This window comes from Lepidochelys olivacea (assembly GCF_965140295.1).
Source record: "Lepidochelys olivacea isolate rLepOli2 genome assembly, chromosome: 10".
NCBI lineage: Eukaryota > Metazoa > Chordata > Testudines > Cheloniidae > Lepidochelys > Lepidochelys olivacea.
In genome coordinates, this window is record NC_140420.1 from 67,983,340 (window position 1) to 68,008,026 (window position 24,687).

General features: G+C 41.7%; 2 protein-coding genes across 7 annotated transcripts in view; one reads left to right on the forward strand and one right to left on the reverse strand.

Annotated features, from left to right (window-relative positions):
* Positions 1–1,485: 1,485 nt before the first annotated feature.
* Positions 1,486–22,955, reverse strand: SAXO2 (stabilizer of axonemal microtubules 2). 3 transcript variants are annotated; one of them, XM_084640499.1, is made up of 4 exons: positions 22,832–22,904; positions 6,644–6,823; positions 5,477–5,679; positions 1,486–3,796 (listed from the first exon to the last, which is right to left on the reverse strand). In XM_084640499.1, the coding sequence occupies exons 1-4, from the start codon at positions 22,870–22,872 to the stop codon at positions 2,805–2,807; spliced, it is 1,416 nt and encodes a 471-aa protein (XP_084496625.1). In that variant the 5' UTR covers positions 22,873–22,904; the 3' UTR covers positions 1,486–2,804. The 3 variants fall into 3 exon arrangements, 2 of the variants coding, with proteins under 2 accessions (XP_084496625.1, XP_084496626.1); XM_084640500.1 differs by lacking the exon at positions 22,832–22,904 and adding an exon at positions 16,461–16,555; XR_014713214.1 differs by lacking the exons at positions 5,477–5,679; positions 6,644–6,823 and having other exon boundaries at positions 3,658–3,796; positions 22,832–22,955.
* Positions 22,956–23,019: 64 nt separating this feature from the next.
* EFL1 (elongation factor like GTPase 1) overlaps positions 23,020–24,687 on the forward strand; it is a 152,647-nt gene continuing 150,979 nt past the window's right edge. For 2 of the 4 annotated variants that reach the window (XM_084640811.1, XM_084640814.1), the window contains exons 1-2: positions 23,020–23,102; positions 24,264–24,366. In XM_084640811.1, the coding sequence (XP_084496937.1) occupies positions 24,276–24,366 (91 nt within the window). In that variant the 5' untranslated portion in view covers positions 23,020–23,102; positions 24,264–24,275. The other 2 variants (XM_084640812.1, XM_084640813.1) reach the window with 2 other exon arrangements.

The following is a 24,687-nucleotide window of genomic DNA, read 5'->3' on the forward strand; positions in this document are numbered from 1 at the left end:
GTAAGCCGGGGCAAGGGGCAAGCAGAGGCAAGGGGTGGAGAGAGTCAGGAATGCACAGCAGGCCCACCACAGTCCCAGACTGCATGTCGGGGGGGGGGGTGTGTGTGGAAATCTAGTTACATAGAGTGTTGGGCTTCTTAGGGATTGGCTTATTTTGGCCTTGTTTTGAAATGGGATTAACTTGATTTTTGGCTTATTGTGAAAGTCGGGGTGCTTATTTACTGTGTGAAAGCTGGCAACTGTGGTTGATATATTAAGTCAACTATATTAAGATAATATATTCTGAATTTTGTTTTTACCTTTAAGAAAATAAAAACCCTCACCCAGAAGAGAGCAGGCAGAGAATTTAGTTCATAATCCAACATCACATCCCCATCACAGAAAATGTTTATATTTACATGTCAGTTACCAGTTTGTGTCAGGGCACTGGTGTGTAGAGGGACGGTCCAGTCTCTCTTCTGCCCTGCCACTCTTCTCTGGGCTCAGACTACACTCAGTGGGGTGAGCTGAGGCCCGTGGGGTGTGTGTGTGGGGGGGGTCTGCAGTAGGTAGAAACAAGGTCTGGAGGGTGCAAATCGTACTGGGAGTTCCTATTGGTAGGGGGTCCCTGCACTAGTGTTATGGTTTCTATGGGTATGAGTCCCCGCCCTAGGTTAGGGTTCCTATTTCAGGGGATTTGGGGCTAGGTTTAAGGTTCCTATGGATAGGGGTCCCAGCCCTAGGGTTAGGGTTCCTTTGAGTACGATCCCTGCCTTAGAGTTAGAGTTCCTATGGGTAGGGGTCCCCACTCTAGGGTTAGGGTTGCTATGGGTAGGAGACTTGGGGCTATGGTTAGGGTTCTCAAGGGAAAGGGTCCTTGCCCTAGGGTTAGTGTTCCTATGGGTAGGGGACTTGGGTCTAAGGTTAGGGTTCCTATGGGTAGGGTCCCTGCCCTTGGGTTTGGGTTCCCATGGGTAGGGATCCCCACCCTAGGCACTCCATCCTTCAAATAATGAGTTTAGAGGCAGTATTCAGGGCCATAAGAGAGAGAGAAAAAAATCCCCCCAAATACCTGATCTCCAAATACATCTGCTTCAAACTCTATTACATCTATTTGAGTTTGCACTTCTGTTTCCCCTCGGTATTTATCATTACATTTTTGTATCTGTGAGTAGCTGGTAGAGTCAGCATATGAGTTTCCTTAAATTATTTAGGCAAGAAAAGAAAATGCATATCAGGATAATATATCTATAGTGGGACTAAGAAATTTGAGATCTGCTAAATAAAAATGAAAAGGACTCAGTGGTCAGACTCTGATTCAGGGAAGTGTCCAGTCAGCGAAGCAAAGCACTTAAATACCTCCCAGGGACATAACTGCAACTAAATCAGAATTCAGTCCCTGCCCCGCTGTATGGTGCTACTTGCTCAAGCCAGTCCAGCCCTAAACATTTAATGAAAAATCCAATCCAAAATATCTCTTTACAGACTGGAAAACATGTATGAACTTAAAAAAAAAATTTAATTGACTTGATTTTTCAATTAGACTAAAGCAAATTGACATAGCACAAAGAGAAACAAGAACATTTAAAAACAACCACTCTTGTAAGAACAACGGGAGCCTGGTGTAACAGTTATACAAAACAAGCATTTCCAGCAGTCCTGGTCTCTTTTTCTGCCTTTCTGAGTGGAGCTCATATGATTCAGTTCCTGCTTTCAACATCGTACTGTACTTGATTTCAGTCCTTTTATTGGAGATTTGGTATACATACAAATACATGACACTTCAAAGCTAAAATGGCTTTCCTATAGTAATGAGTAAAAGATAATATATTTATAAGTTACTGATACTCATACTGAAAGTGATAAGACAACATAATATTGTTAAATAAGTATTGTAAGAAGGGATCACTGTAAATCCTGGACATGATGACTGAAACTGAGATAATACTTTGAAATAATGCTTAACATCTCCTATATGCACACACACATTATCTTAATAAACCATTTATTTCGTCTACTTATTTGAAACTTGTTAAAATTCTTTAGCTGGGAAACTAAGGAGCAAAGTCAAATCAGCTCTGTTTTGTGTCTCAGAAAAAAATCTGCTATTGCATTTGTATGCAAAAGTTAGCAGATTATCTTTTTTATTATATGGTCAATATGTACCATGCATCAGAAGTTAGAATCTCACTGTTAGGCTCTGGCCATAGTAGCTGAAACTGTATTAATAATAGCTAAGTTAAAGACTAGTGTTAGCAGTGTCCTAGCATAGTTTCCTGGACCAGCATAAAAAGGATATTTGTTTTCTGAAGTCTATCTTATGATTATGTTATAGGCTACGTGCGAGGCTAGTTTGTAATGCAATTTGGCTATCAAGATTTCCGGGGAGGAGGGGGAGGAATTATTTTCCATACTGGTCACAGAAGCCATGTTAAAACATTTCAAAAGTAGTGTGGGCAGATTCAGTGATTCCAAAATGATTTCCAGCAAGTCATAATCTCATTTAAATGTACACAGTATGTGCTTGGGCTGGAAGACAGTAAAAACTGAAAAGCACAGTAATTGTAAAATGCATAATTAGGGAGAACAGATTCCATACAAAATGTTCAGATGCATATTCAGGCTGCCTAATCTTCATCAATCTTGTAATAAAGTCATTCCCAGTTTTTTTAAAAAAGCTATAATGAGTTTAAGTGATTTAACAATTTTAAAATTACAATAACAACTTGTACTTGCCAACTGTCATTGAGGTTTAGCCTGGAAAAAAATTAAGCTATAGGATTCTAAACATTTTTTAAAATATGTAAACTACTAAAATTAAAAAATTATGAAGTAACAGCTACTTCTTTTGGAATATGATTACCATTTGACTGGGAAAATGTATTGATTTCTGGAGTAACTCTGCAGAAGAACTTGTGACCACGAGAATCTGTGTCTACAAAGACGTATCCTGGAGGAGATGGATAGTTTGCTGGGCAGATCTCTTGTTTCTTTGGAGTATACTCTGTACGATACATGGTTTCATCTTCAAAATGAGCTGAACTGGGGACTACAACACGTAGAGGTTTGAAACTCTGAACTGGAATTATCTCATGTGGTATATAGTGAGACCTGAATGTGGTCAAGCCATCAAATTTTCCAGTAGGTTTTGGAATTTCCTGATGTCTTCTAATAATTTCTTGCCGACAGCTGGCCCAAGCTTGAAAGTCTTCCTTCATTGTGGTGTTCCCCTGGAAAGGGACATTACTTCTTCTTCCATAAGAAACTGGTCTTATGGGGGCAACAGGACAGATCACGTGTGGAACATAATCAAGATGGCTTGTGGAGTGTAAATCCATATTACCTGGAGGTGGAACATAATCTCTTATCTTGCGAGCCTCAGGCAAGGAGACTGACCATGGCTGAAAACGATCCCGGAATTCAGTGCATCCAGCAAAGTGAGCATTAGACCCCACTTTAGTGTATTCAGGCTTGCAGCTTTTTGTAAACTCTCCAAGTAGCCCTTTAAAATCATTCCGATGGGTTGTCAGATCTTCAAAGGGTTGGCTGCTTGGCTTGTATTCTTCCTTTGGTCTTACAAATTTTGGTTCCAGTTGATGAGCGATGTAAGAACTGCGATGATTAGTAACACCGTCAAAAGGTACATCTGAAAGTTTGGCGACACCTGGAGGCTTAAAGCTTTGTCTGGGGTTCAGCTCCCTAGGAACAAAGTCATCTTGAAATGTAGTAGAATTCCCAAACTTTTCTGTAGGGGGATGATAGGTGTGTCCCAATTTATTTGGCTCCCTTCTTTGAACTTCCCATGATCTATAGTCATCTTTAAAACAAAAACAATACTTGATAGAAAGAAAGATTATAGATTTTATTATTGATTTGTGGCTGTCCCATATTAAAAAATCTAATTTCTTCCCCCACCAACCCTTTTGATCAAAGAGTTGAGTTTGAGTAACAAAGATAATTCTGTTTTACTATTAGATACAGGAGTTCTGTTTACCTGCTACTATGGGAATAGACCAAACAGCCAGTAAAATGCCACCTGGTACCACAAGATGACTATTTCTTTTAGAAAAAGGAAATATTTTCTATGTACATATTTGATTTCTGTTTTCTATTGCACACAAATATCTGTATAGAGGATATGTCTGCAAAAGTCTACATTTTATCTCAGGACTGTGGATGAAATACATATAAACAAAAGATGAGTGAATTATGAACTATAATTTTAGTGACAGATGCTGGTGACATCTTAAACTACAAGTGTACAGAAGCTGGTGAATAATAATATTGTTATCAAAGATGTTCTTTCCCCTCAGGCCCAGTGCTGCCCAATTCTTTCTACTACCTCTACTTTTGCCACTACGTGCTCTTCGCTTTCTACCAACTCTACCCCGATTCTTCTAACTTCCTACTCTGAGTGGCCTCGCCTGATCTTCAGCATCTTAAGTATCTTTCTCTTCTAGTCCTTGGTCTTTACCATCAGAGCATCTCTTGCCTTTCATGCAGGCAGATCTAATAGGTCATAACTCATAATCCACATTCAGATATTTTTAATCTTGATTGTAGAGCAGATGTGCTACAATCAAATTTTAAGTACAACATCTCATATGTAAAAGATTATTTGTATACCAAGGTAACCTGTCAGGATAATCTACAGGGAGGCTGTTTAGGAACTGTTGCATCAATAAGTAATAGAAGATCATCTTGTTGAAACAGGTCATCAGCAGAATGCTATACCAAGTATATAGTAAAGACGAATCTGAAATCAAGTTTGTTTCATCAGTCTATGTAGAAAAACAGTAATTGTGAACTCCACCACAATAGAAACTAAGGTATGCTTGGACCTCATAGTGGAGACAGTGATGGTCTTAAAATAAGGTATATTGTCCTTCCAGCAAGCTCCAGTCCCATTCTAAAAACAGGATTCACAAAGTGCCCATCACCATGCCGAGTCTGAAAACACCTGAGTTGTACCAAATGTTAGCTCTTCCAAAAGCATTGCTAAATATTATTGATATCCAAAGCTTCAATTAAGTCCAGCAGCAAAGCAGGAAAGCGAGACTCTTTGCACATTGCGTCCATAATAATATTAACATGTTTCTATTTGACATTGTTTAAAAATCTTTCTTACCAAAGGAGTTACAATTTTCTCCAAATGTATCTTGAAGATGTGCTTAGATTATAACTAGCATTAGAACCCAAAGTTTCCCTCTCCTTCCCTTAGCTGGTTTCCTATATTTCTGCCACAATCTAACAGCTGCCCTCCTTCCAGTTGGGAAAACCTGGAGAGGGCTTCTCTTTCAGAGCCTATTAATGTTAATTCTTAAATTAATAGAATCCATTGCTGAGAAACATAGGGTATTCCCTCTTCACTACTGTCACCTATTGGGCCAGAGTAAGAGACCAAAGTCAGAAATCAAACCTCAACTCCAATATGGCAGTTCAGAATACTACCATCATTGTGGCTGTTTCTCTTTTTAAAAATGGCATATGTAATTACCTTGATAGGTTGGTATGGTGTCTAATTTTCCTCCCTTAATCTGTTTTCTTTCTAATGGTCTTACTAATGTCACTGGTTGTATTTTATGAAGATTATAATCTCTCCTGTATGTAGTTCCAAAATCAATCTCTCCGGGTTTTGGTTTATACTCTTCTTGTACCCGAAGAGGTCGATTTACAACATCGTATGGAAGATAATCAGACCTGAAAAGGAGAAACATGCAGTACTGCTTCACAATGTTACCTTTTTCTGATTGAGACATTTGTGACATTTTTTCCATATATAGAAACTTAACAAAAACTATATTGTATCCACTGTGGAAGGACTAAAATGTTAACTCTTTGAAAGCAATTGCTGATTTAGGATCAGCATCATCAACATCACAGGATCAACGATGAGAAAATAATCATTCAACAGATATTTGGAGTCTGACATATGGTGTATTCTTTGTATGTAGTAAGGTGGTGGAATCCCTTTGTCAAACCTGACAGCAGTTTACCTTTATTCATAATTTAACAAATATTCAGATTTCTAAACTCTGATAAATAAAAATAAATGTGTTTTCAGTATTGTTTCATACCTTATCTGACTTGAAAAACTTCTATGCAGTTATATAAAAAGTGATCAACCAGTAAGTAGAGAGAACCCAGGGGAAAAAATTAAACATCATTCAGGGCCAAGCATTTAAACAGTGCAGGTGGAGAACTGAAAGCAAAAGGATCCAGCATTTTCCTGGGTAACTGCTTTTGTATGTGGACATTGGATAATTGGACACCCAAACAGGTACAATATCTACATGCAAAAGACTGTTTCAGCACACAAGTACTGACTTTTGGTGAGACCTGGATTTCTAATGTATAAACCAAGCAGAAAAACCATCCCCACCACAAAAAAACCTTTCAGATCTTTTTTAGAGATAAAAATGAATCCCCAAAGGACAAAAAAAAAAATTCCTTTGCATGCCATCTGCCAACTCTAAAAAATGATTGACTTGTGCCATCTAATACTCAAACTTTATGCATATATATCCTTGAAGAGAATGAATAATCAAATTATTTCACAATGGAAAATGATTCCAATAAACAGAGCTGTCTTCCCTAAATGAAAAAATACGAGGACACTGTAGAACAACATCAGCTCCAAAACACATTGCTTCAAAATATTTACTTAAATGTAGTGATTCCTTCCATTCTTCCATGACGTGTTTGGTACTCCTCCTTTGGCTTAAGACTCTGGGGTGGAGGGAGATTGCCATACTGGGGATATTTGTCCACGTATTCTGTCATGAGGCAAGCTTGTCCTCCAGTATCATAAATCCTTGTGGATTTATGAGGGCAATGATGGCGCCTATATAAGAAATTGAAACAAGATAATTTCAAATAGTTTTTATCTATGGGAAACACACTTCAGATATTCTGAGTGTATAACAAGAAATAGGATTGTCATCACCGGTATCTTGCATCTAGAACACTTCTTGAGTGTGAAAGGGAAACAAATTATTTTGTTCTGTAGTTATGAAGGATGTTACCATTTATGTAGCACTGCATAGGCCACAACAGCACAGGAAGAAAGAATATTTATTGCATCCTTAGTACAGAATAGGGAGGATGAATATAGCTGTCAGTCTTCTAAATGGTAATCTGTCACCTACCCAACTCACTCTTTACTTGCACTCTTTTCTCTGCCAAGCACTGGCTTCCTTCTTTCATGCTATTATTTCCCTAATCTGTAACAATAACTCAATACCTCTCCCTACTTCTCTGATATCTTGCCCTTTCTCTTTTCCTCATTCCTTTTCTCCCTGTGTATTTCAATACGTCTTTCACCATTTCTCATAACAGTGCCAGCCACCTCCCTACTTTACACAGTCTCATCACAGTCGGTGCTATGGCGTTCTGAACTGCAGCTCCAGATCTCTAGAATAAATCTCCTGAATCTATCCCTCCTCAATTCTCATCTCAATTTATTTTTTTCACACCCATATCTCTGAAATTCTCTAACCCCCAAAAGTACTGGCTTTATTTTTGTTTTTGGGTGTATATACTGTATTATGTCTTGTACTATTTAACCCTAGTAATTTTGGGATATGATTTGCAAGAAATTATAATATACAGGTTAAGACACATTGGGCCTAATCGTCATTTACACAGAGCTTCTTTACACCTCGCTAGCAGGATAAAGGAGCTTAGTTTAAATGTGATTCAGAATCATCTTCCATTAATCTCAATCACAGTTTATACACAAAATGCAGCCGGATTGTATAGAACAGTATTACAGGAACTAGTGGGTGCTTTCTGTCTCTTGAAGTATTTATTAAAAAATACTTCTTCAGATTTGATTGAATGAACCATTGGCAAAGAGAAGACTCATTAATCAAGAATGAATGGTCAGAATTTCTTAATTTGCTTTGTGTAGTGTGCACTGGAATTATGCTAGCCTCTCTCTCCTTTAGAGGACAGACGAAATGAAAGTAGGTCCTCCTATACCTGCTAGCTCAATTCCAGCAGTGGTTCAGGTACAAGCTAATGAGAGGTTACCAAATATAAAATGTTACTTGGTGAATAAGTGAACTTAATGAAAGGCTGTACAAGAATCGCAGACACAGTGACAAGATCTGGAAGGGCAAAAGTGTACGTCAATTACTAGATTAAAATACCCTTCAACCGCAGGAAACTAGACATTCAAAGAACAGAGTGAAGACCTGCAGAAAAATTGGGCTAGCAGTGAATACTAAGAAGAAAAAACTGAATCAAAGTGAAATAAAAAATTAAATAGACTAAAGAAACAGGCATATAGGATTCCTGCTGAGAAAAGTAAAAAAGGAAACAGAGAAAGGAATTACCTGTGATTGGAAATCCCTAAAGCTAGTTTTAGTTGCACTTTGGGCCATGTGATTTTGGAGCTCACTAGTTAGATTAAATGGTTAAGTAAATAACCTTACATAACAAGTCAGTCTCAGCAGATGCCTCATGTGGAGTGTATGGTCTGTTTGAGCCTCAAGCTGCCAATTTATTTTCAATCAAACTGGTCTACCAAAGGGATAACAATAACAACTGAAAATTGCACAATAAAGTAGAAGGTTCTGTAAAAGATAATACTCCCATGTCACCTATTTATCACTAATGCCCCAATCCCACCATTAACTGCGACCTGACGGCAGGGCAGCAGCAGAAAAAAATGGGAGGGAGAGAAGAGAAGGTTGAGTTACCTCTGATGTCACAATCCCACCACTTAACAATGAACTGAGCAGTTTGAAAAGCACTAGGGGAGGGAAGGAAAAACAGGAAGAGAAGAGATTAAAAGGGAAGTGAGAAGGTGTTTCTTCTGATCACATAGCTCTCCACCCACCCTGAATTTTTCCAGGGAGTCATCAATGCTGTATAATATTCATTCACAAAGTACAGCATGTACTCCAGATTTCACAACTAAAAACATCATCTTAAGGAGCAAATAGAAAATACTATATATAACTATCAAAAGCTAGTTAACAAAACAGACTATCAGATTCATACATGCCATCAGAAATTGTTTATTCCAAGAGGCACTTATCACATGGATTTTAAGCATACAGCCCACGAGAGGTTGAAACAAACAGCATAATATTCACACAGACAGCAGCTTCATTTTTGCATCCTCATACCTTTTTCATCACTTTATTTCAGAAAACCATGCACCAACCACATGCACAACTAGGAATAGGACGCTACCAAATTCACAGCCAGGAAAAACATGTCATGGACTGTGAAATCTGGTCTTCCCCCATGAAATCTAGTCTTTTGTGTGCTTTTACCCTATATTATACAGATTTCACAGGGGAGACTAATGTTTCTCAAATTGGGGGTCCTGACCCAAAAGGGAGTTGCAGGGGAGTCATGGTATCGCCACCCTTACTTCTGTGCTGCCTTCAGAGCTGGTTGGCTGGAGAACGGCGGCTGTTGGCCGAGCACCCAGCTCTGAAGGCAGCACCCCGCCAGCAGCAGTGCAGAAGGAAGGACGGCATGGTATGGTATCGCCACCCTTCCTTCTGCACTGCTGCCTTTAGAGCTGGGTGGCCAGAGAGTTGCGGCTGCTGACTAAAGGCCCAGCTCTGCAGACAGCAGCGCAGAAGTAAGGGTGGCAATACCATACTGTGACGTTGCACTCTATATATGATTTTATGAAAGTATGCTGATGAGTGTGAATATAATGTAACTAAAATATGCTTCATGCAAAAGGTCTCTTGTAAGGTATCATTACAAAGTTTATAATCTACTGAGTGTGGTCATCCTATTTGTATAAATGAATCACTCTTGAATCTAAAACTAGAAATATGAAATATAACTCTGAGGGCCTATTATAATTAAGCAAAGTGTGGGCCATTAATGGTGGTTTGGAATCTTGATGGCTCCCATCAACTAGGACAATTAACTGTGGATGGCTCTGTTTGCAGGCAGGCCTTCCTGTGAGTCAGGCTGGGAGGAATAAAGGCTTGGGGTCTTACAGTGATATGTGATCATGTCACCTGAACTGGAATCCATCTTTAACCTGGTGTTTTTCCATTGAGAAGGAGGGGTGGGAACCCAGAGGAACAAAGGATTCCCGCCTTATGCAAAAGATATATAAGTGGGTGGAACAGAAAAAAGAGCAGAGTCATCATGAGAAATCCCCTAGCTACCACCTGAGCTGGAACAAGGGCTGTACCAGGGTAAAGGATTGTGCCCAGACTGGAAGGCGTCCAGTCTGTGATAGAAGCTTACTGAAACATCTCTGAGGGTGAGATTTTATCTGTATTCAGTTTTCTTACTGTATTAGGTTTAGACCTGCATGTTTTATTTTATTTTGCTTGGTAATTCACTTTGTTCTGTCTATTACTACTTGGAACCACTTAAATCCTACTTTCTGTATTTAATAAAATCACTTTTTACTTATTAATTAACCCAGAGTACGTATTAATACCTGGGAGGGCGGGGGAACAGTTGTGCGTATCTCTCTATCAGTGTTACAGAGGGCGAACAATTTATGAGTTAATCCTGTATAAGCTTTATACAGGGTAAAAAGGATTTATTTAGGGATTGGACCCCATTGGGAGTTGGGCATCTGAGTGTTAAATTCAGGAACACTTCTGTAAGTTGCTTTCAGTTAAGTCTACAGCTGTTAGGGGATGTGGTTCAGACCTGGGTCTGGATTTGCAGCAGGCTAGCAGGTCTGGCTCAAATCAGGCAGGGCTCTGAAGTCCTAAGCTGCCAGGCAGGAAAGCAGGGGCAGAAGTAGTCTTGAGACATCAGTTTGTTAGTTTTTGTTGTTTATTTCAGGATCCTACTTTCAGAAAACTGAGGGGAGCCAACAGAAGTCTCCCAAGATTCCCTCAGTGTAGCTTATCTATCAGAGATTATATAAAATTATTACAGAAACCACAAGTGAAACAACCAAACTTTTATTCATTGGGGGAAAAGGAATGGGATGAACAAAGGAATGAAAGGAAGGATTAATAATACTGAACAGATTAACAACCATGCACTCTTTCACACAGGAATTACAACGGGACGAGTGATAACTGCTCTCTCTACCCTGTCCAGGAGCTGCTGCTGAGACCAGGACTCAATAGATGATGACGACTCTCTGGACCATGATCACCACTGGAACAGCTACTGCAGCGGATAAAGGCGATGAATGACGATGATTCAGGTGAGAGGCCCAACTAACTTCCCACCCTAACCCCTTTGCGACGTCCTGTCTGCAGGTGAGAGCCCTAACCAGTCGAGGTAGAACCCCATGGATGGATGGATGCTTCCCTTCAAATAATAAACCCCAACAATAATCTAAATTTTTTCCCTTCCGAGGTGAGCTGTTAAATAGGCAGATAACTGGTGTCTGATCGCTTCCCTTCCTTCCAAGGTGAGAGCAAAAGGAGAAGCAATGCCTTCCCGCTCTTTCCCAGCCTATATAATCCTTCTGTTGCCTAGCAACTAGCTACTAGATTTCCCGCCTATTGTTTCCTTTCCAACACGGTGGCCTACTTCTTCTTTACAAAACAAAAGGGCGAACAATAAACAAAACCATCTAAACACCGTTACCAAGTATCAGGTCATAATTTGAATAGGATGGAATTTACAAGTTAGCAGTTCCCAAGGGGCTTTCTGTGATCCAAGCTGTCACACATACCAGGCCATCCTTACTTCTGTGCTGCTTCTGGTAGAGGTTCTGCCTTCAGAGCTGGGATCCTGGCCAGCAGCTGCTGCTCTCAGGCTGCCCAGCTCTGAAGGCAGTGCTGCCACTAGCAACTGCACAGAAGTAAAGGTAGCAGTACTGCAAAACCCTCCCTACAATAACTTTGTGACCCCCCAACTCCTTTTTGGGTCAGGACCCCTACAATTACAATGCTATGAAATTTCTGATTGAAATAGCTGAAATCTTGATATTTATGATTATTAAAATCCTATGACCATGAAATGGACTCTGAATTTGATAGGACCCTATCTATTCTAAATGGCTGTTCTGATATCATCAGATTCATACACTCAGCTGTCTCCACATTCTGTACTCTGTTCTGCAACATCCCCCACACTCCCCTCATCATTGTTATATCTCCTGCACTTATCATACTTGCTACAAGCAGAAACAACATCCATTAGAAAAATACTTTCCTCCTGAAGGACCCTGAAGATTATAATGAATTAAAAATTTAAATGGAGTCCATCAATGTTTGAATGATCAAAATGTGCCATGACATTTTATTTTTGTCAAAGAGAGCCAAAGCATCTCTAGCAAAAAGTAATTATGCATGACTGCGTAAGACTCCATTATTTCTGATGAGTCAAAATTGTTAACTCAGATTGAATAATCCCATAACATACAAACAGTTACTGGATTTTAATGGGACTATTCAGGAGTAAGGTACTATCAATGTGAGTAATGGTAGCAGACTAGGGCTTACAAATTGTGAAATATAAAAGATATGCACCAAAAAACATACATGGCCTGATTCTCATTGACACTGAGGCTTTTTTACGTTGTCCTGGCAGTGTAAAGAGGACTGAAAGTGGGAGTAAGTGGCAGTGTCAAGGAGGCCTTAATGTAAATGGGAATCAGCCTCAGAGAGTATACTTCATGGCTTTGGATAACTGACAAATTCAGTTTGGGGTTTAATCCAAATGATAATAAAAAAATGATCATTAAGAGACTATCTTTCTAGAAATGATTACAACCAAATCACAACTTTTAGAGAGAGAGAGAGTGGAGAATGAGATCTGAATTCTAAATATCTGTTGAGAACCCATCAATCAAAGGATGGGACATGACTAATGAAATAGGTTACTTATAATTTGGCTAATTGAGAACTATTTGAGTCTCTGATTTATGTGTCTTGCCTACAAACATGTTACCTACACTTCATTATTATCTTTTATGCTAGAGTTATTGATCTTTTAATGTACTTTGAAGTGCATGTGTTCCTGACTCATGAATGATTGATGTCAGCTCTGGTGGGTTATGTTTTCTTCCTTCCATGAGCAAGACTGCTAATTTATTGCTTAGATAACATGTTAACAGATAAATTTCAAAAAATGTAAATAGACACCATTTGGGCGAGCACCTCAGCTTGTATAAACTGGTGTAGCTCCGTTGACTTAACAGAGCTATGCTGACTTACATCAGCCAAAGATCTGGCACATAATTTGTTTTCTCATGCCAAAAAGATTCATCCCTGAGAGCTTTCTAGAGCATTCCCTCCCATAGAATAAGATTTATTATGAGAAAAGTCTCCTTTAGGAGACTTTAAATCATTAAGAGTTTATAAACAAAATAAATATCTCAATACGTTTTTTAATTGCCAAGGTAAACATCACCATCTGAGTGAAAGAAATTATATTTGGACACTAGATTACTGAAACTATTCTGCTGCTTAAATGACCTGAGTTCCCTAGTGTTGGCAGGAAAAATAATTCTGGGGGGAACATACATGATTTATAGACAAAGAAACATCTCATTGAATCTCTTTAAGTAGAACTAGTAAACTGAGGAATGTGGAAATCCAGTTTTCATGACAAAAGCAAAATTAATCTTTAGCAAGTAGTTATTCTCTTATGTGAATGTGCAAAGAGAAGGCTGTTGTCTGTTTTTGCTGATTCCTCAGAGTCCTTTATAATTGTGTCATGGATTGACTACCATTGAGAGAGGCATACTGTATATCTGCCTGCCAAAGGACAACACCTTGAAACATTAACATCAATGAGCGTTATACACATAGACTGAGGGGACAACAGATTCTATAAAGAGAATTTTTGTGACTGTCATAGCTCATCTATGATATTTACATAGTTATATTCTTGCAACTATCTCAAAGTGCTCCAAACAGCTAGATGAATACCTGCACAGTCAGAAGAAATGTAACCTCTTTTCCTGCCTACATTTGCCTCTGGTGCTGCTTGATGATCAGTTTGATGTTGGGTTGGATTGTAACATTAAAGATAAGACAGCATGTCATCCTCCTCCTTGTCTTCCTCTTTCCTCTTTTCCCTTCATCCTTTCACACACTGCAAGCCTCTGTCTGAAAGTGTTTAAAGTCCTAAACCTTATTGTATGAATAGAAGGCTGAGAGTGAAATTTTCCTACCTAGCTAATTAATTTCCATTATGCGAGCACACCACTACGGACATTCACCCAGGATGCTCTGGGCAAAATGGCTAGATAACCTAAGTAGTGTAGGCTTCCCATTATTTTTCTTCAGTTCTGGAATGTCACTGGGGAAGCCTGCCAGCCTACCAGAAGGAGGAGAAACTGGGGTATGAAAATTCCCAGGGCAATCCCTTGACTGACTGACTGACTGACTGACAGAAGGGGACTCCTCATTCATCCAATGCGATTGGAGGTAGGGTGGGTTTGTTTTCTCTACTGAGTCAGCTGCAGACTATCCCCCAAGGGAGAATTAGTAGTTGTGTACTGGGCTCTCTGTTATCTTTGTCTCAGGCCTACTCTTTGCTTGGTGCTAGCACGCTAGCAAATACATACAAAAAGTTAAACAAAAAGACTCAATAAAGACAGCTAAAATATAATATATAGTATCTTTGAGATGTCAAGGAGGATAAATGTCTCTAAAAGTTTCTAATGTTTCTATAAGTGAGGAATCATGGGCTTTGCTGCCTGCCTTGCTTATGAGCATAAAAATCCTCAAACCACACCCTAATTTAACTGCTTGTTCCATTCATCTAGAGACGAACCTACTGCTTTGTAGCCTACATGCCTGTCTCTTCTGACATCACTGATCTGACCTCCCCTTGTATCCTTCCCTTCCACCATTTTATTGTGCTTTCTCTTGGTTTCCTATTGCTTTTCTTGTTTTTTCTGTATAAATAATATCAGACAAATCCAATTCACCAATATTAACCAGGCATTCACTTCTCTTGAACATCAAGATTTCTTTACCTGAAGGGTAAGGAGGACTGAAAAAAAATGCTTGTTATCTTGAGGAACAATAAATGTTTATATTTACTTAAATATGTAGTGATGATCAGTATATTGTTACATACATTCTGAAATTCCTCATCAGAAATATCTGGACAGTTTTTTGGTATGTATATACAGCCCCACATGTAACAATTTTTTTAAAAAGTTGCATTCTAAGTGGGAGATTGAATTACAAGTCCGGAAAGAAATCTATTATCTGTAGTGCCAATCAAGATGCATATATTGTCTGACTGATGCCAATGTTATGAAGAGTTTTCACCAAAGTCAGTTGTAGCCAATCAGGAGGCACCTTGAGTATGTATTCTGATTGGTTAACATTGCTCTGGGCTGCTGTATTAGTCATTTCAGAGGGCCTGCTCCTGAAGCCCCTGGGAGACAAAACTTCCATTGACTTCAGCAGAGACTATGGGGCATATTTTAAAGGTATTTAGGAGCCTAAAGAAGCAGATAGGCACTTAGTGGGTTTTGCAAAAGCACCTCAGTGCCTAACTGCCACACCCTCAGTCCTCCCCAGGTCCATGTCCATGTCCGAATTCCCCACTCTCCCTTGACTCAGCCCCCATAATCCCTCCTCAGCTCCTCTTCCTATTCCTGTCTGGACACTGTCTCGCTTTCCCTGACTCACCACCTTCATAGGCTCAGCTTCTCACCCTCTTTGCATTCCAATCAACCTATTTCTCCTTCTCCTTGCTGCCTGAGCACCAGCAGTGGGAAGTTTGAGAATACTGGGGAGACAGTCTCCGTGCCCTCAGTTCTTGTGCCTGTCACCACAGCAGTCTCTGTCTGCCAGTAGAGCTATTGTAGGGAAAGTCCTGCTCAGCCATTGTAGCCCTGGAATGGAGCATGCTCAGTAGAAATGGAATATTCGGAGAATTTTGCTGCCAAATGCTAACAAGCCTTTACCAAGCACATGTAAACTCATAATTTGGCAAAATTTTCAATTATTTTCCCAGGGACAGCAAAAGGTATATCCCTGACACCAGAGTGACCCTCCTGCCAAATTTCAAGACCCTGCTCTAAAGCATGGAGGTGCTAGAATGTCTCAACAAAATGGTTGTAAGAATTTTTTAACATGGGAAAATAACTTATTTTTTCCTAACCTCGTTCTGAGAAATAGCTAAACTGATCTTGATTACATTAAACAAACAAACAAATAATAATCTTCCCGAGGCAGACACCCAGCATGGAAACTTTCAAACCAAACAGTTAAAATTTGGCAAAGTTATATCCAACTGAAAACAGTTTTATAAAGGAAAGTGTCAGGAAACCTATAATAAAAACTGAAAGATTGCATAATTTACAGTGTGTGTGAAGGTTATTTAGGCCTCCAGTCCTGCAAGGAATTCTGCACTAGCAGATATTTGTGCCTGAGTGGAGCCCCATTGAAGTCAGTGAGGCTGTGTGTGGCTGCAGGGATCCTCCCATAGGGCACTCCTCACCGCAATGAGGCCAGTTTGTTTTCTTTTTAACTATTTGGAATGTCTATTTTTTAATTGTTCTGATTATTTTAACTGAAAAATATATATTTAAATTCTCCATTTACCTGCTGAATGAAGAGCTCCTGGGACTTTCTTGCTTATTCCATTTTCCTGTGAACTGTTCTGTAGTGTTCCATTTGATTAATCTTTCCTGTTTCCTTTTCCGACAGTGGATGGACTTCCTAACAAAGACTAAACATTCTCTTCCACAGTGCTCTAGTATTCCCTAATTCCATCCTTAATTTTCTGTTTGGTTTACAAGCATTTAGATGTATTGAGTATTAAGTATCTAACATTTCATTCAAACTACCCCTTTCCTTTTATCTATCATTTATTGAGAAATTATTATCTTCTTCAGGAAATTATAAAAAGCATGAGGGGACTGTGAAAGGACTGGAAGATTGACTAAAAAAATAAGTTTTAGTAAATAGTTCTATATCTTTATATGCCAAAATGAAGATAAGTATAGGGAGAAACTCTTGTATATGGGCAACTTTCTTGTCTATAAACAAATATTACTCTTAGATATAGTCTGGGAGGTCATCTAACTACTGCACAGCTATTCTCTGCTCCTGAAGGCCAGAATTCACATCCTTTGTTTGCCAACTGTTAACGACTTTTATATCAAGCAAGCAATCTGAATCCTGACTCTGTTCACAGGCAGGGGTTCATTTTCTTTAATATTAATGTAGCACATTTGCAACCCATGGGAAATAAGGAAATAAAAATGTTTGCTTTTTATTATGGAAATATCCCAAGAACAGTTGGTAGTTGATACCTGGTCCATTCTCAAAAAATATCACTTGGAAACTGGGAAGGGGGTCTGGGGATATATACTCCAGGGATAGCAATAAAGGATTTAACCATTATTCTGAACAAATGCAGTTACAAGAACATTTTTCTGGTTTAAAAAATAACAACCAAAACTTGCCTTTTAAGCAAACCAACTGGGAGATGATCATTTGTACACTTTGGCGCAATCCTATATTACTGCTAGACACATCCTAGACTTGAGAAGCTAGGAACTTTAGTGGTGACTGGTATACAGAAAAGTCTCCAGCACTGACTCTGACCCTGAGAAGTGTTAAGCATTTACAAGCTGATGGGAGCTGATTGTGCTCAGCCCCTGCAGACACCCAGTCTTTTTGGCAGCACAATTATTTGTTGGAAAAAGTTATTGAAAGCATACATTTTTAATTGGCACTGAAAAGGGGATTCAGCCTAGGGAGAAGGGTGTCTACTCTCCATATTCTTAAAATACTCTTAGTAATGTTAATATTCAACAAATAAGGGCCAGATCCTACAATCCTTAGCTATAGTGATTAGCACTTATTCACATGAGAAGTCCCACTAAGTACTACAGTGAGGTGGTTACACACTTCCCCTAGGGAAGCTCTTCCTGAACTTCAGAGATTCACCACCCAAGCTCAATTCACTATATGGGCCAGGGCCACCATTTGTAACACCATACCCCAGACTGTATTGCTGGCAGTGGGGATTGAACCTAGAACCTCTGGATACAAATGCCAAAGACTTTACTACCCGAATTAAAAGGGACTATTCATGAGTAAATGCTGTTCAGTATGGGTAATGGCTGCAGAATCAAACCTTTAATGCACTGTCTATTCTGAGACACAGAAACACCTTCTGGCTGACATTTTTGTTCCCAGGACCTAACTACAGGTAGCAGAATTATTCCCTCTGTTTTAATATTCAGAATGAAATATAAATGTATCTAAAATAATTCAGAATTACAGTATGTAAGACTCTAGCAGATTGCTAAATAGAACTTGTGCAATATATCCCCGTTTTCTTGTGTGTACATCATAATGCCCAGGTAACATTGCCAAGCAACTAGTCTTCCCATAAAAACAGAAACACTGTAGTGCTACAGCAAAGCAAACTTAATGAGCTGCCTCAAACAATAACCTCTTGAGATTTTATTGACTGCAAAACCTTCAGCAATGTGTATTTTAACCCAGTGGTTCTCAACCAGGCATCCAGGGGCCCCCAGGGAGCCCCGAGCAGGTTTCAGGGGGTCCGCCAAGGAGGACCAGCATTAGACTCACTAGCGGCTAAGGGCAGAAAGCCGATGCCCCACCACAGGGCTGGGGTGTTCAAATGCCCTGATGATTCTGTGTCCTTGCAAGTGACCACTGTATTATGGTTACTACCACCCCTCCCCTTCCCTCTCCAATTAATCTGGCCTGTCCTATTTGTCCTGGAACTTGCGATGCCCCCTGCATGTGAGAGAGGTGGTAGAGAGTTGGGAAAGCTGGTTCTGTGCCTCCTGTACAAAGTGATGCCAACTCTCATGGTTTTATTTCACAAGTCTCATGATACTTGATGTTTTTCTTAAAGGCACAGATCCAGGATTTATGTGAGAATCACAGCTTGCTTGCTTGCTTTGTAAACGTTTAGCTCTCATGATTGAATGAGGGCTAAAATGTGAACCCTAACAGTTCCAGTACTAAATGCAAATAAAAACACCCCAACTTGTATTATTTTTTTAAATCTCATAAGTTTTAAGCCAATCATATGATTTTTTTCACGTCTGAGTCATGATTTTGAAATTTTCTGAGGTAGGTAATACTGCATTCCAGTGTACTACCCATAGTGGGAGGAGGTAGTATTCCCTGTAGGACGCCTTCTTCCTGACCTACCCTTTTGCATGAGCCTCACTGGCTTGAACAGGCTGTAGGACAAGACGAATTGGGCCTCTTCCAAAGGACATGGTTGAAAGTAAGACAATGGCCAAGCTCCGCTCCGTAATAGTGAGCAGAGTTGGCTGTGAGCAGGGAAAGGATTAGCATGTTGCACTTATTTAAAAAGGATGAAGAGCTGGTGTGGCAGTGTTTTCTACCCAGGATGAATTCTAGACGAGTTAGCCAGAATTGCTCCCACTGCTGTGCAGCCCGTCTGCAAACACATTAAAGTAGGGCCATGCTTTAAGGCACAATCTAAATTTAAGACCCAGTCTAGACTACATAAAAAGGTGTTTAAAAAAATGAATTAACATTTTAAAACCACCTTTTCTTAGTCTAGACAAAGCCTAAGTGTATTTCACTTCTACTAAGAAGAACCCACATTCTTTTCCTTTTTCAGAACAGTACTCCAAAGAGAGTTGAAACCTGTCTCTGAATTCCCTTTTCTAAAGAAACCAGATACTTTCTTAAAAAGCTGTTTTTACTTCTCCAGACTTAATAAGGCCATCGTGGCAGATGTATATTAGGGCTGTAAAATGTGGCTACAGTTCATAGAGCTTAAAACAAAAGTCAAGGGCAGGAATTCACAGTTGTATTGTGTCCCCTTTATGTCAACTCTGCTAGTGTAAGAGACCGCGAAACAGCTGTAAAGCCTTCTCCACTGGGTTTCAGAAGTCCTCCTGGGCAGTCAGAACTCGCATAACTGGTTCTGAAACGCCTCCTTTTCCCTGGAGCCCTTGGAACAAGGGTGTGCTAGGCCAGTGGTTTTCAAACTTTTTTTCTGGTGACCCAGTTGAAGAAAATTGTTAATGCTGTCATAAATATAAAGGGAAGGGTAAACCCCTTTGAAATCCCTCCTGGCCAGGGGAAAGCTCCTCTCACCTGTAAAGGGTTAAGAAGCTAAAGGTAACCTCGCTGGCACCTGACCAAAATGACCAATGAGGAGACAAGATACTTTCAAAAGCTGGGAGAAGGGAGAGAAACAAAGGGTCTGTGTCTGTCTGTAGTCCTCTTGGCCAGGGACAGAACAGGAATGGAGTCTTAGAACTTTTAGTAAGTAATCTAGCTAGGTATGTGTTAGATTATGATTTCTTTAAATGGCTGAGAAAAGAATTGTGCTGAATAGAATAACTATTTCTGTCTGTGTATCTTTTTTGTAACTTAAGGTTTTGCCTAGAGGGGTTCTCTATGTTTTTGAATCTAATTACCCTGTAAGATATCTACCATCCTGATTTTTCAGGGGGGATTTCTTTATTTCTATTTACTTCTATTTTTTATTAAAAGTCTTCTTGTAAAACACTGAATGCTTTTTCATTGTTCTCAGATCCAAGGGTTTGGGTCTGTGGTCACCTATGCAAATTGGTGAGGCTTTTTATCCAACATTTCCCAGGAAAGGGGGGGGGTGCAAGTGTTGGGAGGATTGTTCATTGTTCTTAAGATCCAAGGGTCTGGGTCTGTAGTCACCTAGGCAAATTGGTGAGGCTTTTTATCCAACATTTCCCAGGAAAGGGGGGGTGCAAGTGTTGGGAGGATTGTTCATTGTTCTTAAGATCCAAGGGTCTGGATCTGTAGTCACCTAGGCAAATTGGTGAGGCTTTTTACCAAACCTTGTCCAGGAAGTGGGGTGCAAGGTTTTGGGAAGTATTTTGGGGGGAAGGACGCGTCCAAACAGCTCTTCCCCAGTAACCAGTATTAGTTTGGTGGTGGTAGCGGCCAGTCCAAAGTGTAATATTTTGTACCTTGGGGAAGTTTTGACCTAAGCTGGTAAAGATAAGCTTAGGAGGTTTTTCATGCAGGTCCCCACATCTGTACCCTAGAGTTCAGAGTGGGGGAGGAACCGTGACAAATGCCCATGACCCAACGGAGCTAGGGATGACGGGTTTGGGTATGGGAGGGGCTCAGGGCTGGGGTAGAGGGTTGCGGTGCGGGGGTGAGGGCTGCGGGGTGGGGCTGGGAATGAGTGGTTGATGGTGTGGGAGGGGGCTCTTGGCTGGGGTAGTGGGTTGGGGTGCAGGAGGGGTTTAGGGTTCTGGGCTGGGGACACAGGCTCTGGGCTGGGGCCATGGAAGAGAGGTTTGAGGTGCAGGAAGGGGCTCTTGGTTGTGGGGGGCTCGGGGCAGGGGATTGAGGCACAGGGTTGAGGCGCAGGCTTACCTTGGGTGGCTCCCAGTCAGCGGCGCAGTGGGGGTGCAAAGGCAGGCTTCCTGCCTGTCCTGGCGCTGCGGACCCATGCTGTGCCCCGGAAGTAGCCAGCAGCAGGTCCAACTCCTAGGTGGAGGCGTGCAAGTGCCTCCTTGCGGCTCTCATCTGCAGGCACCGACCCCCTCCCTCAGCTCCCACTGGCTGGTTCCTGGCCAGTGGGAGTGCGGAGCCGGTGCTCGGGGCGGTCGCACCATGAGGAGCCCCATGGGCCCCCCACAGGAGCCAGACCTGCTGTTGGCTGCTTCCGGGGCACAGCGCAGTGTCAGAATAGGCAGGAACTAGGCTGCCTTAGCCAGGCAGCACCGCTGATGGAACTTTTAATAGTCTGGTCGGCGGTGCTTACCAGAGCCACCGCAACCCAGTGCCTTCTATTCCATGTTCCAGTACTGGGTTGTGACCCGCACTTTGAAAACCACTATGCTAGGCTACGTTGAGATAAAGCATATACGGGTGTGTGAGTAGCAGTATACAAGCTGGCTAATCCACAGTAAAACAATGTTCTGTAGATTTTTTTTTTTTCCTTTTTGGCTGTATCTACATTCAAAAATTTAGGGAAATCTTCCACCTTGGGTCTAGAAGAGATGGTGGTAAAATGCACATGCCCTTAGACAGGGTCGCAATGAAACTGCCCTTGAACAAAAAGAAAAGGAATACTTGTGGCACCTTAGAGACTAACAAATTTATTTGAGCATAAGCTTTCGTGAGCTACATGCATGCATCCGATGAAGCGAGCTGTAGCTCACAAAAGCTTATGCTCAAATACATTTGTTAGTCTCTAAGGTGTCACAAGTACTCCTTTTCTTTTTGCGGCTACAGACTAACACGGCTGCTACTCTGAAACCTGCTCTTGAACAGTATCAGAGTGTTTGAAGGGAAGGAGGGACAGTTTGGGCTGCTTGGAAAAAGCAGATTTTGGGCCCCAAAGGTTCAGTCTCCAGACCCAGGGGATCTGGTGTGTGGAGGGAAAGTTCATGTTTAGGGTAGGGGAGGTGCATGCTCAGCGAGGTTTGACCCAGGGTCCAGGGGGTTTGGGCTTTGGCCCTAGGGCAGTTTGGCCCCAAAAAGTTTGGTTCTCGGGACAGGGGGGTTTTGGATCCTGATGGGATTTGCTGATTCGGGTCCTGGGGCACAATGGTGCCGGAACAATTTGTAAGAGCCATTGACCCAAACTGTAAACCCTGTATATAACGTTAACCACTTCCAGCCAAGGGGCACGGGAGCGCCTGGGCTGGGGCAGGAGGTTTTGGATCCCGGGAAGTTCGTGTCCAGGGAGGCTGGGCGCGGTCCCGGGGCAGAGGAAGTTCGGGTCCTGTTACGGGGCTGGCGTTCGGGTTCTGGTCCGGAGGCAAGGGGCGCTGGTCCCCGGGCTGCTCGGGGACGGGGGAGGAGGGCGCGGTTTGAGGCTCCCTGGGAAGGGGGTTCGGCCCTGGGAGGGCGGGTCCCTGTGGGGGGACTTAGGTCTCCCAGTGGATCAGGCTTAGGGGACTCGGGGAAGGGGCCGCTCTTCGGAGGTCCCCTTTGCTTCTTACCCGCAGGTACAAATCTCGCACAGGCACCGCTTCTCCTTCATCCTCCCGCTACCGCTGCCTGCCCGGCTCTCCTGACCCGCCCCCCAGAGCCATGGTAACCAGGCAAGCGCCCCGTCGCCTGGCAACCGCCTCGGCGTGCTTCCGCCAGCCTTCTCCCGGCTTCCGTAAGTCGTCACAAAGGGGGTGGAGACAAAAGGTGCGCGCAGTCGCAGCGACTTCCGGTCGTGGGCAGTTGGCTGTGCTGTCACGAGGACAGGGGGGGATTCGCGGGGTGAGTGACCAGCCGGGCCCTGTCCTTCGCCCGGGGGCCCGGCCTGCGCCCCCTGCCCCCAGTGGAAGAGAGCTGCGGGGTCTCTCAATTGCCTCACACCAGGCTGAGGTCATCTCCGGATCAGCCAGGGTGGGCGGCAGCCGGTGTGTTTAATCCACTCCACCGGCCCTGCCTTCCGGCGTCCCCCCGGCTCTTCATCCTCCACACCCACGGTACAGCGGGCGGGGCCCACGGTCACTCCTGCGGTGGGTGGGCCCGGCCACTCGTAATAGGAGTTGGGGTGTCCCCACGCACACCCGCGCTCCGCTGTGCAGTGTCTTGTCTACCTGGTGGTTGCGTTGCCCCCCTTGCCAGAGGGGTTTGCACGAAAGGGGCACCATTAGTGTGACCTGCAATCAGTTAAACATAAATAAAGATCAAATACCTGTGGGTACTGCACATGTGCTCCCCGAGCCCCGCGACAGCCATTGTGGTTTTACGCTGCGCTTTTCCTTCTTTAAAAATGATTTTCTCTACTTTGCTGCTCTGCAAGACGCACATGATGAAGCTTACAAGCATCTAAGCACGTGTTACTTTACTCATGAGCGTTCCCACTGATGCCAATGGGACTACTCGCGTGAGTAAAGTTGCGCGCTTGTTTAATTGTTTGCAGGATCAGGGCTTGCACAACTGTCTGGGGAAACAGTCAAACGTATTATGTATGCAGAGTGCTGTCAAACACACAAAGTAAGCACATTGGAAAAAGAGAGATCTGTGATTCAATTATAGTCCTCACAGGAATTGTTTTACCTATTTTTTAAAGAGTGGTGGCTGCCAAATTTACACTGTCCCTTTAAATTCTGTGTGTGGTTCTGCCCAGTTTAAATGGACCGATTTCCACTGTGTATTTGTTGTATTTATAAACAAATACATGAAAAATGTATAGGATTAAAAACTGAAAATTTGTGTTTCTGTTTGTAAATCTTTTTGGTATCTGATTTGGAGTGATTGGTGTTATAGAAACATAATTTGTTAGCTACCTAAGTACTGCCCATGGATGGGTTTAGGTTTAGTTGATATTTATATATAAACTAAACTATAAATACTTGTGTGTGCATTTAAAAAATTCAGATCTTTCTTGAGTTATGATGCTAGTATAAAATGCTTTTTCCTTATTCACAGAAATAGGTAATCATGGTTCTCTCTAGTTTGGAGAAGATGATTGGACTCCAGAAAAAGCCTGCCAGTATCAGGAATATCTGTATACTGGCTCATGTGGACCATGGTAAGAGGGACTTTTTGCTATAAGCAGTCATTTAGAGATATGTTCTTATGTGTTCAGATTAAATTGTAAAAGAATATTTCTGTCATTTTGCTGAAGATAAGTGTTTCAAACCATTGATTTCTCATGTGTTTAAATTCATGGGTTCAGTTCAGGGCTGATTTGACCCTAGGCACAGGGCCACTGATAGTGAGAAGTCCTCCTAGAAGGCACCCTTGCAATCAATGTTCTGTGGTGTTGGTGGGGGTGGTTGACAATATAGCCCTTAAAGTGGACAGTAATGGCCAATAACGGAGCATCTCAACAACTGCTGGGTGATATGTT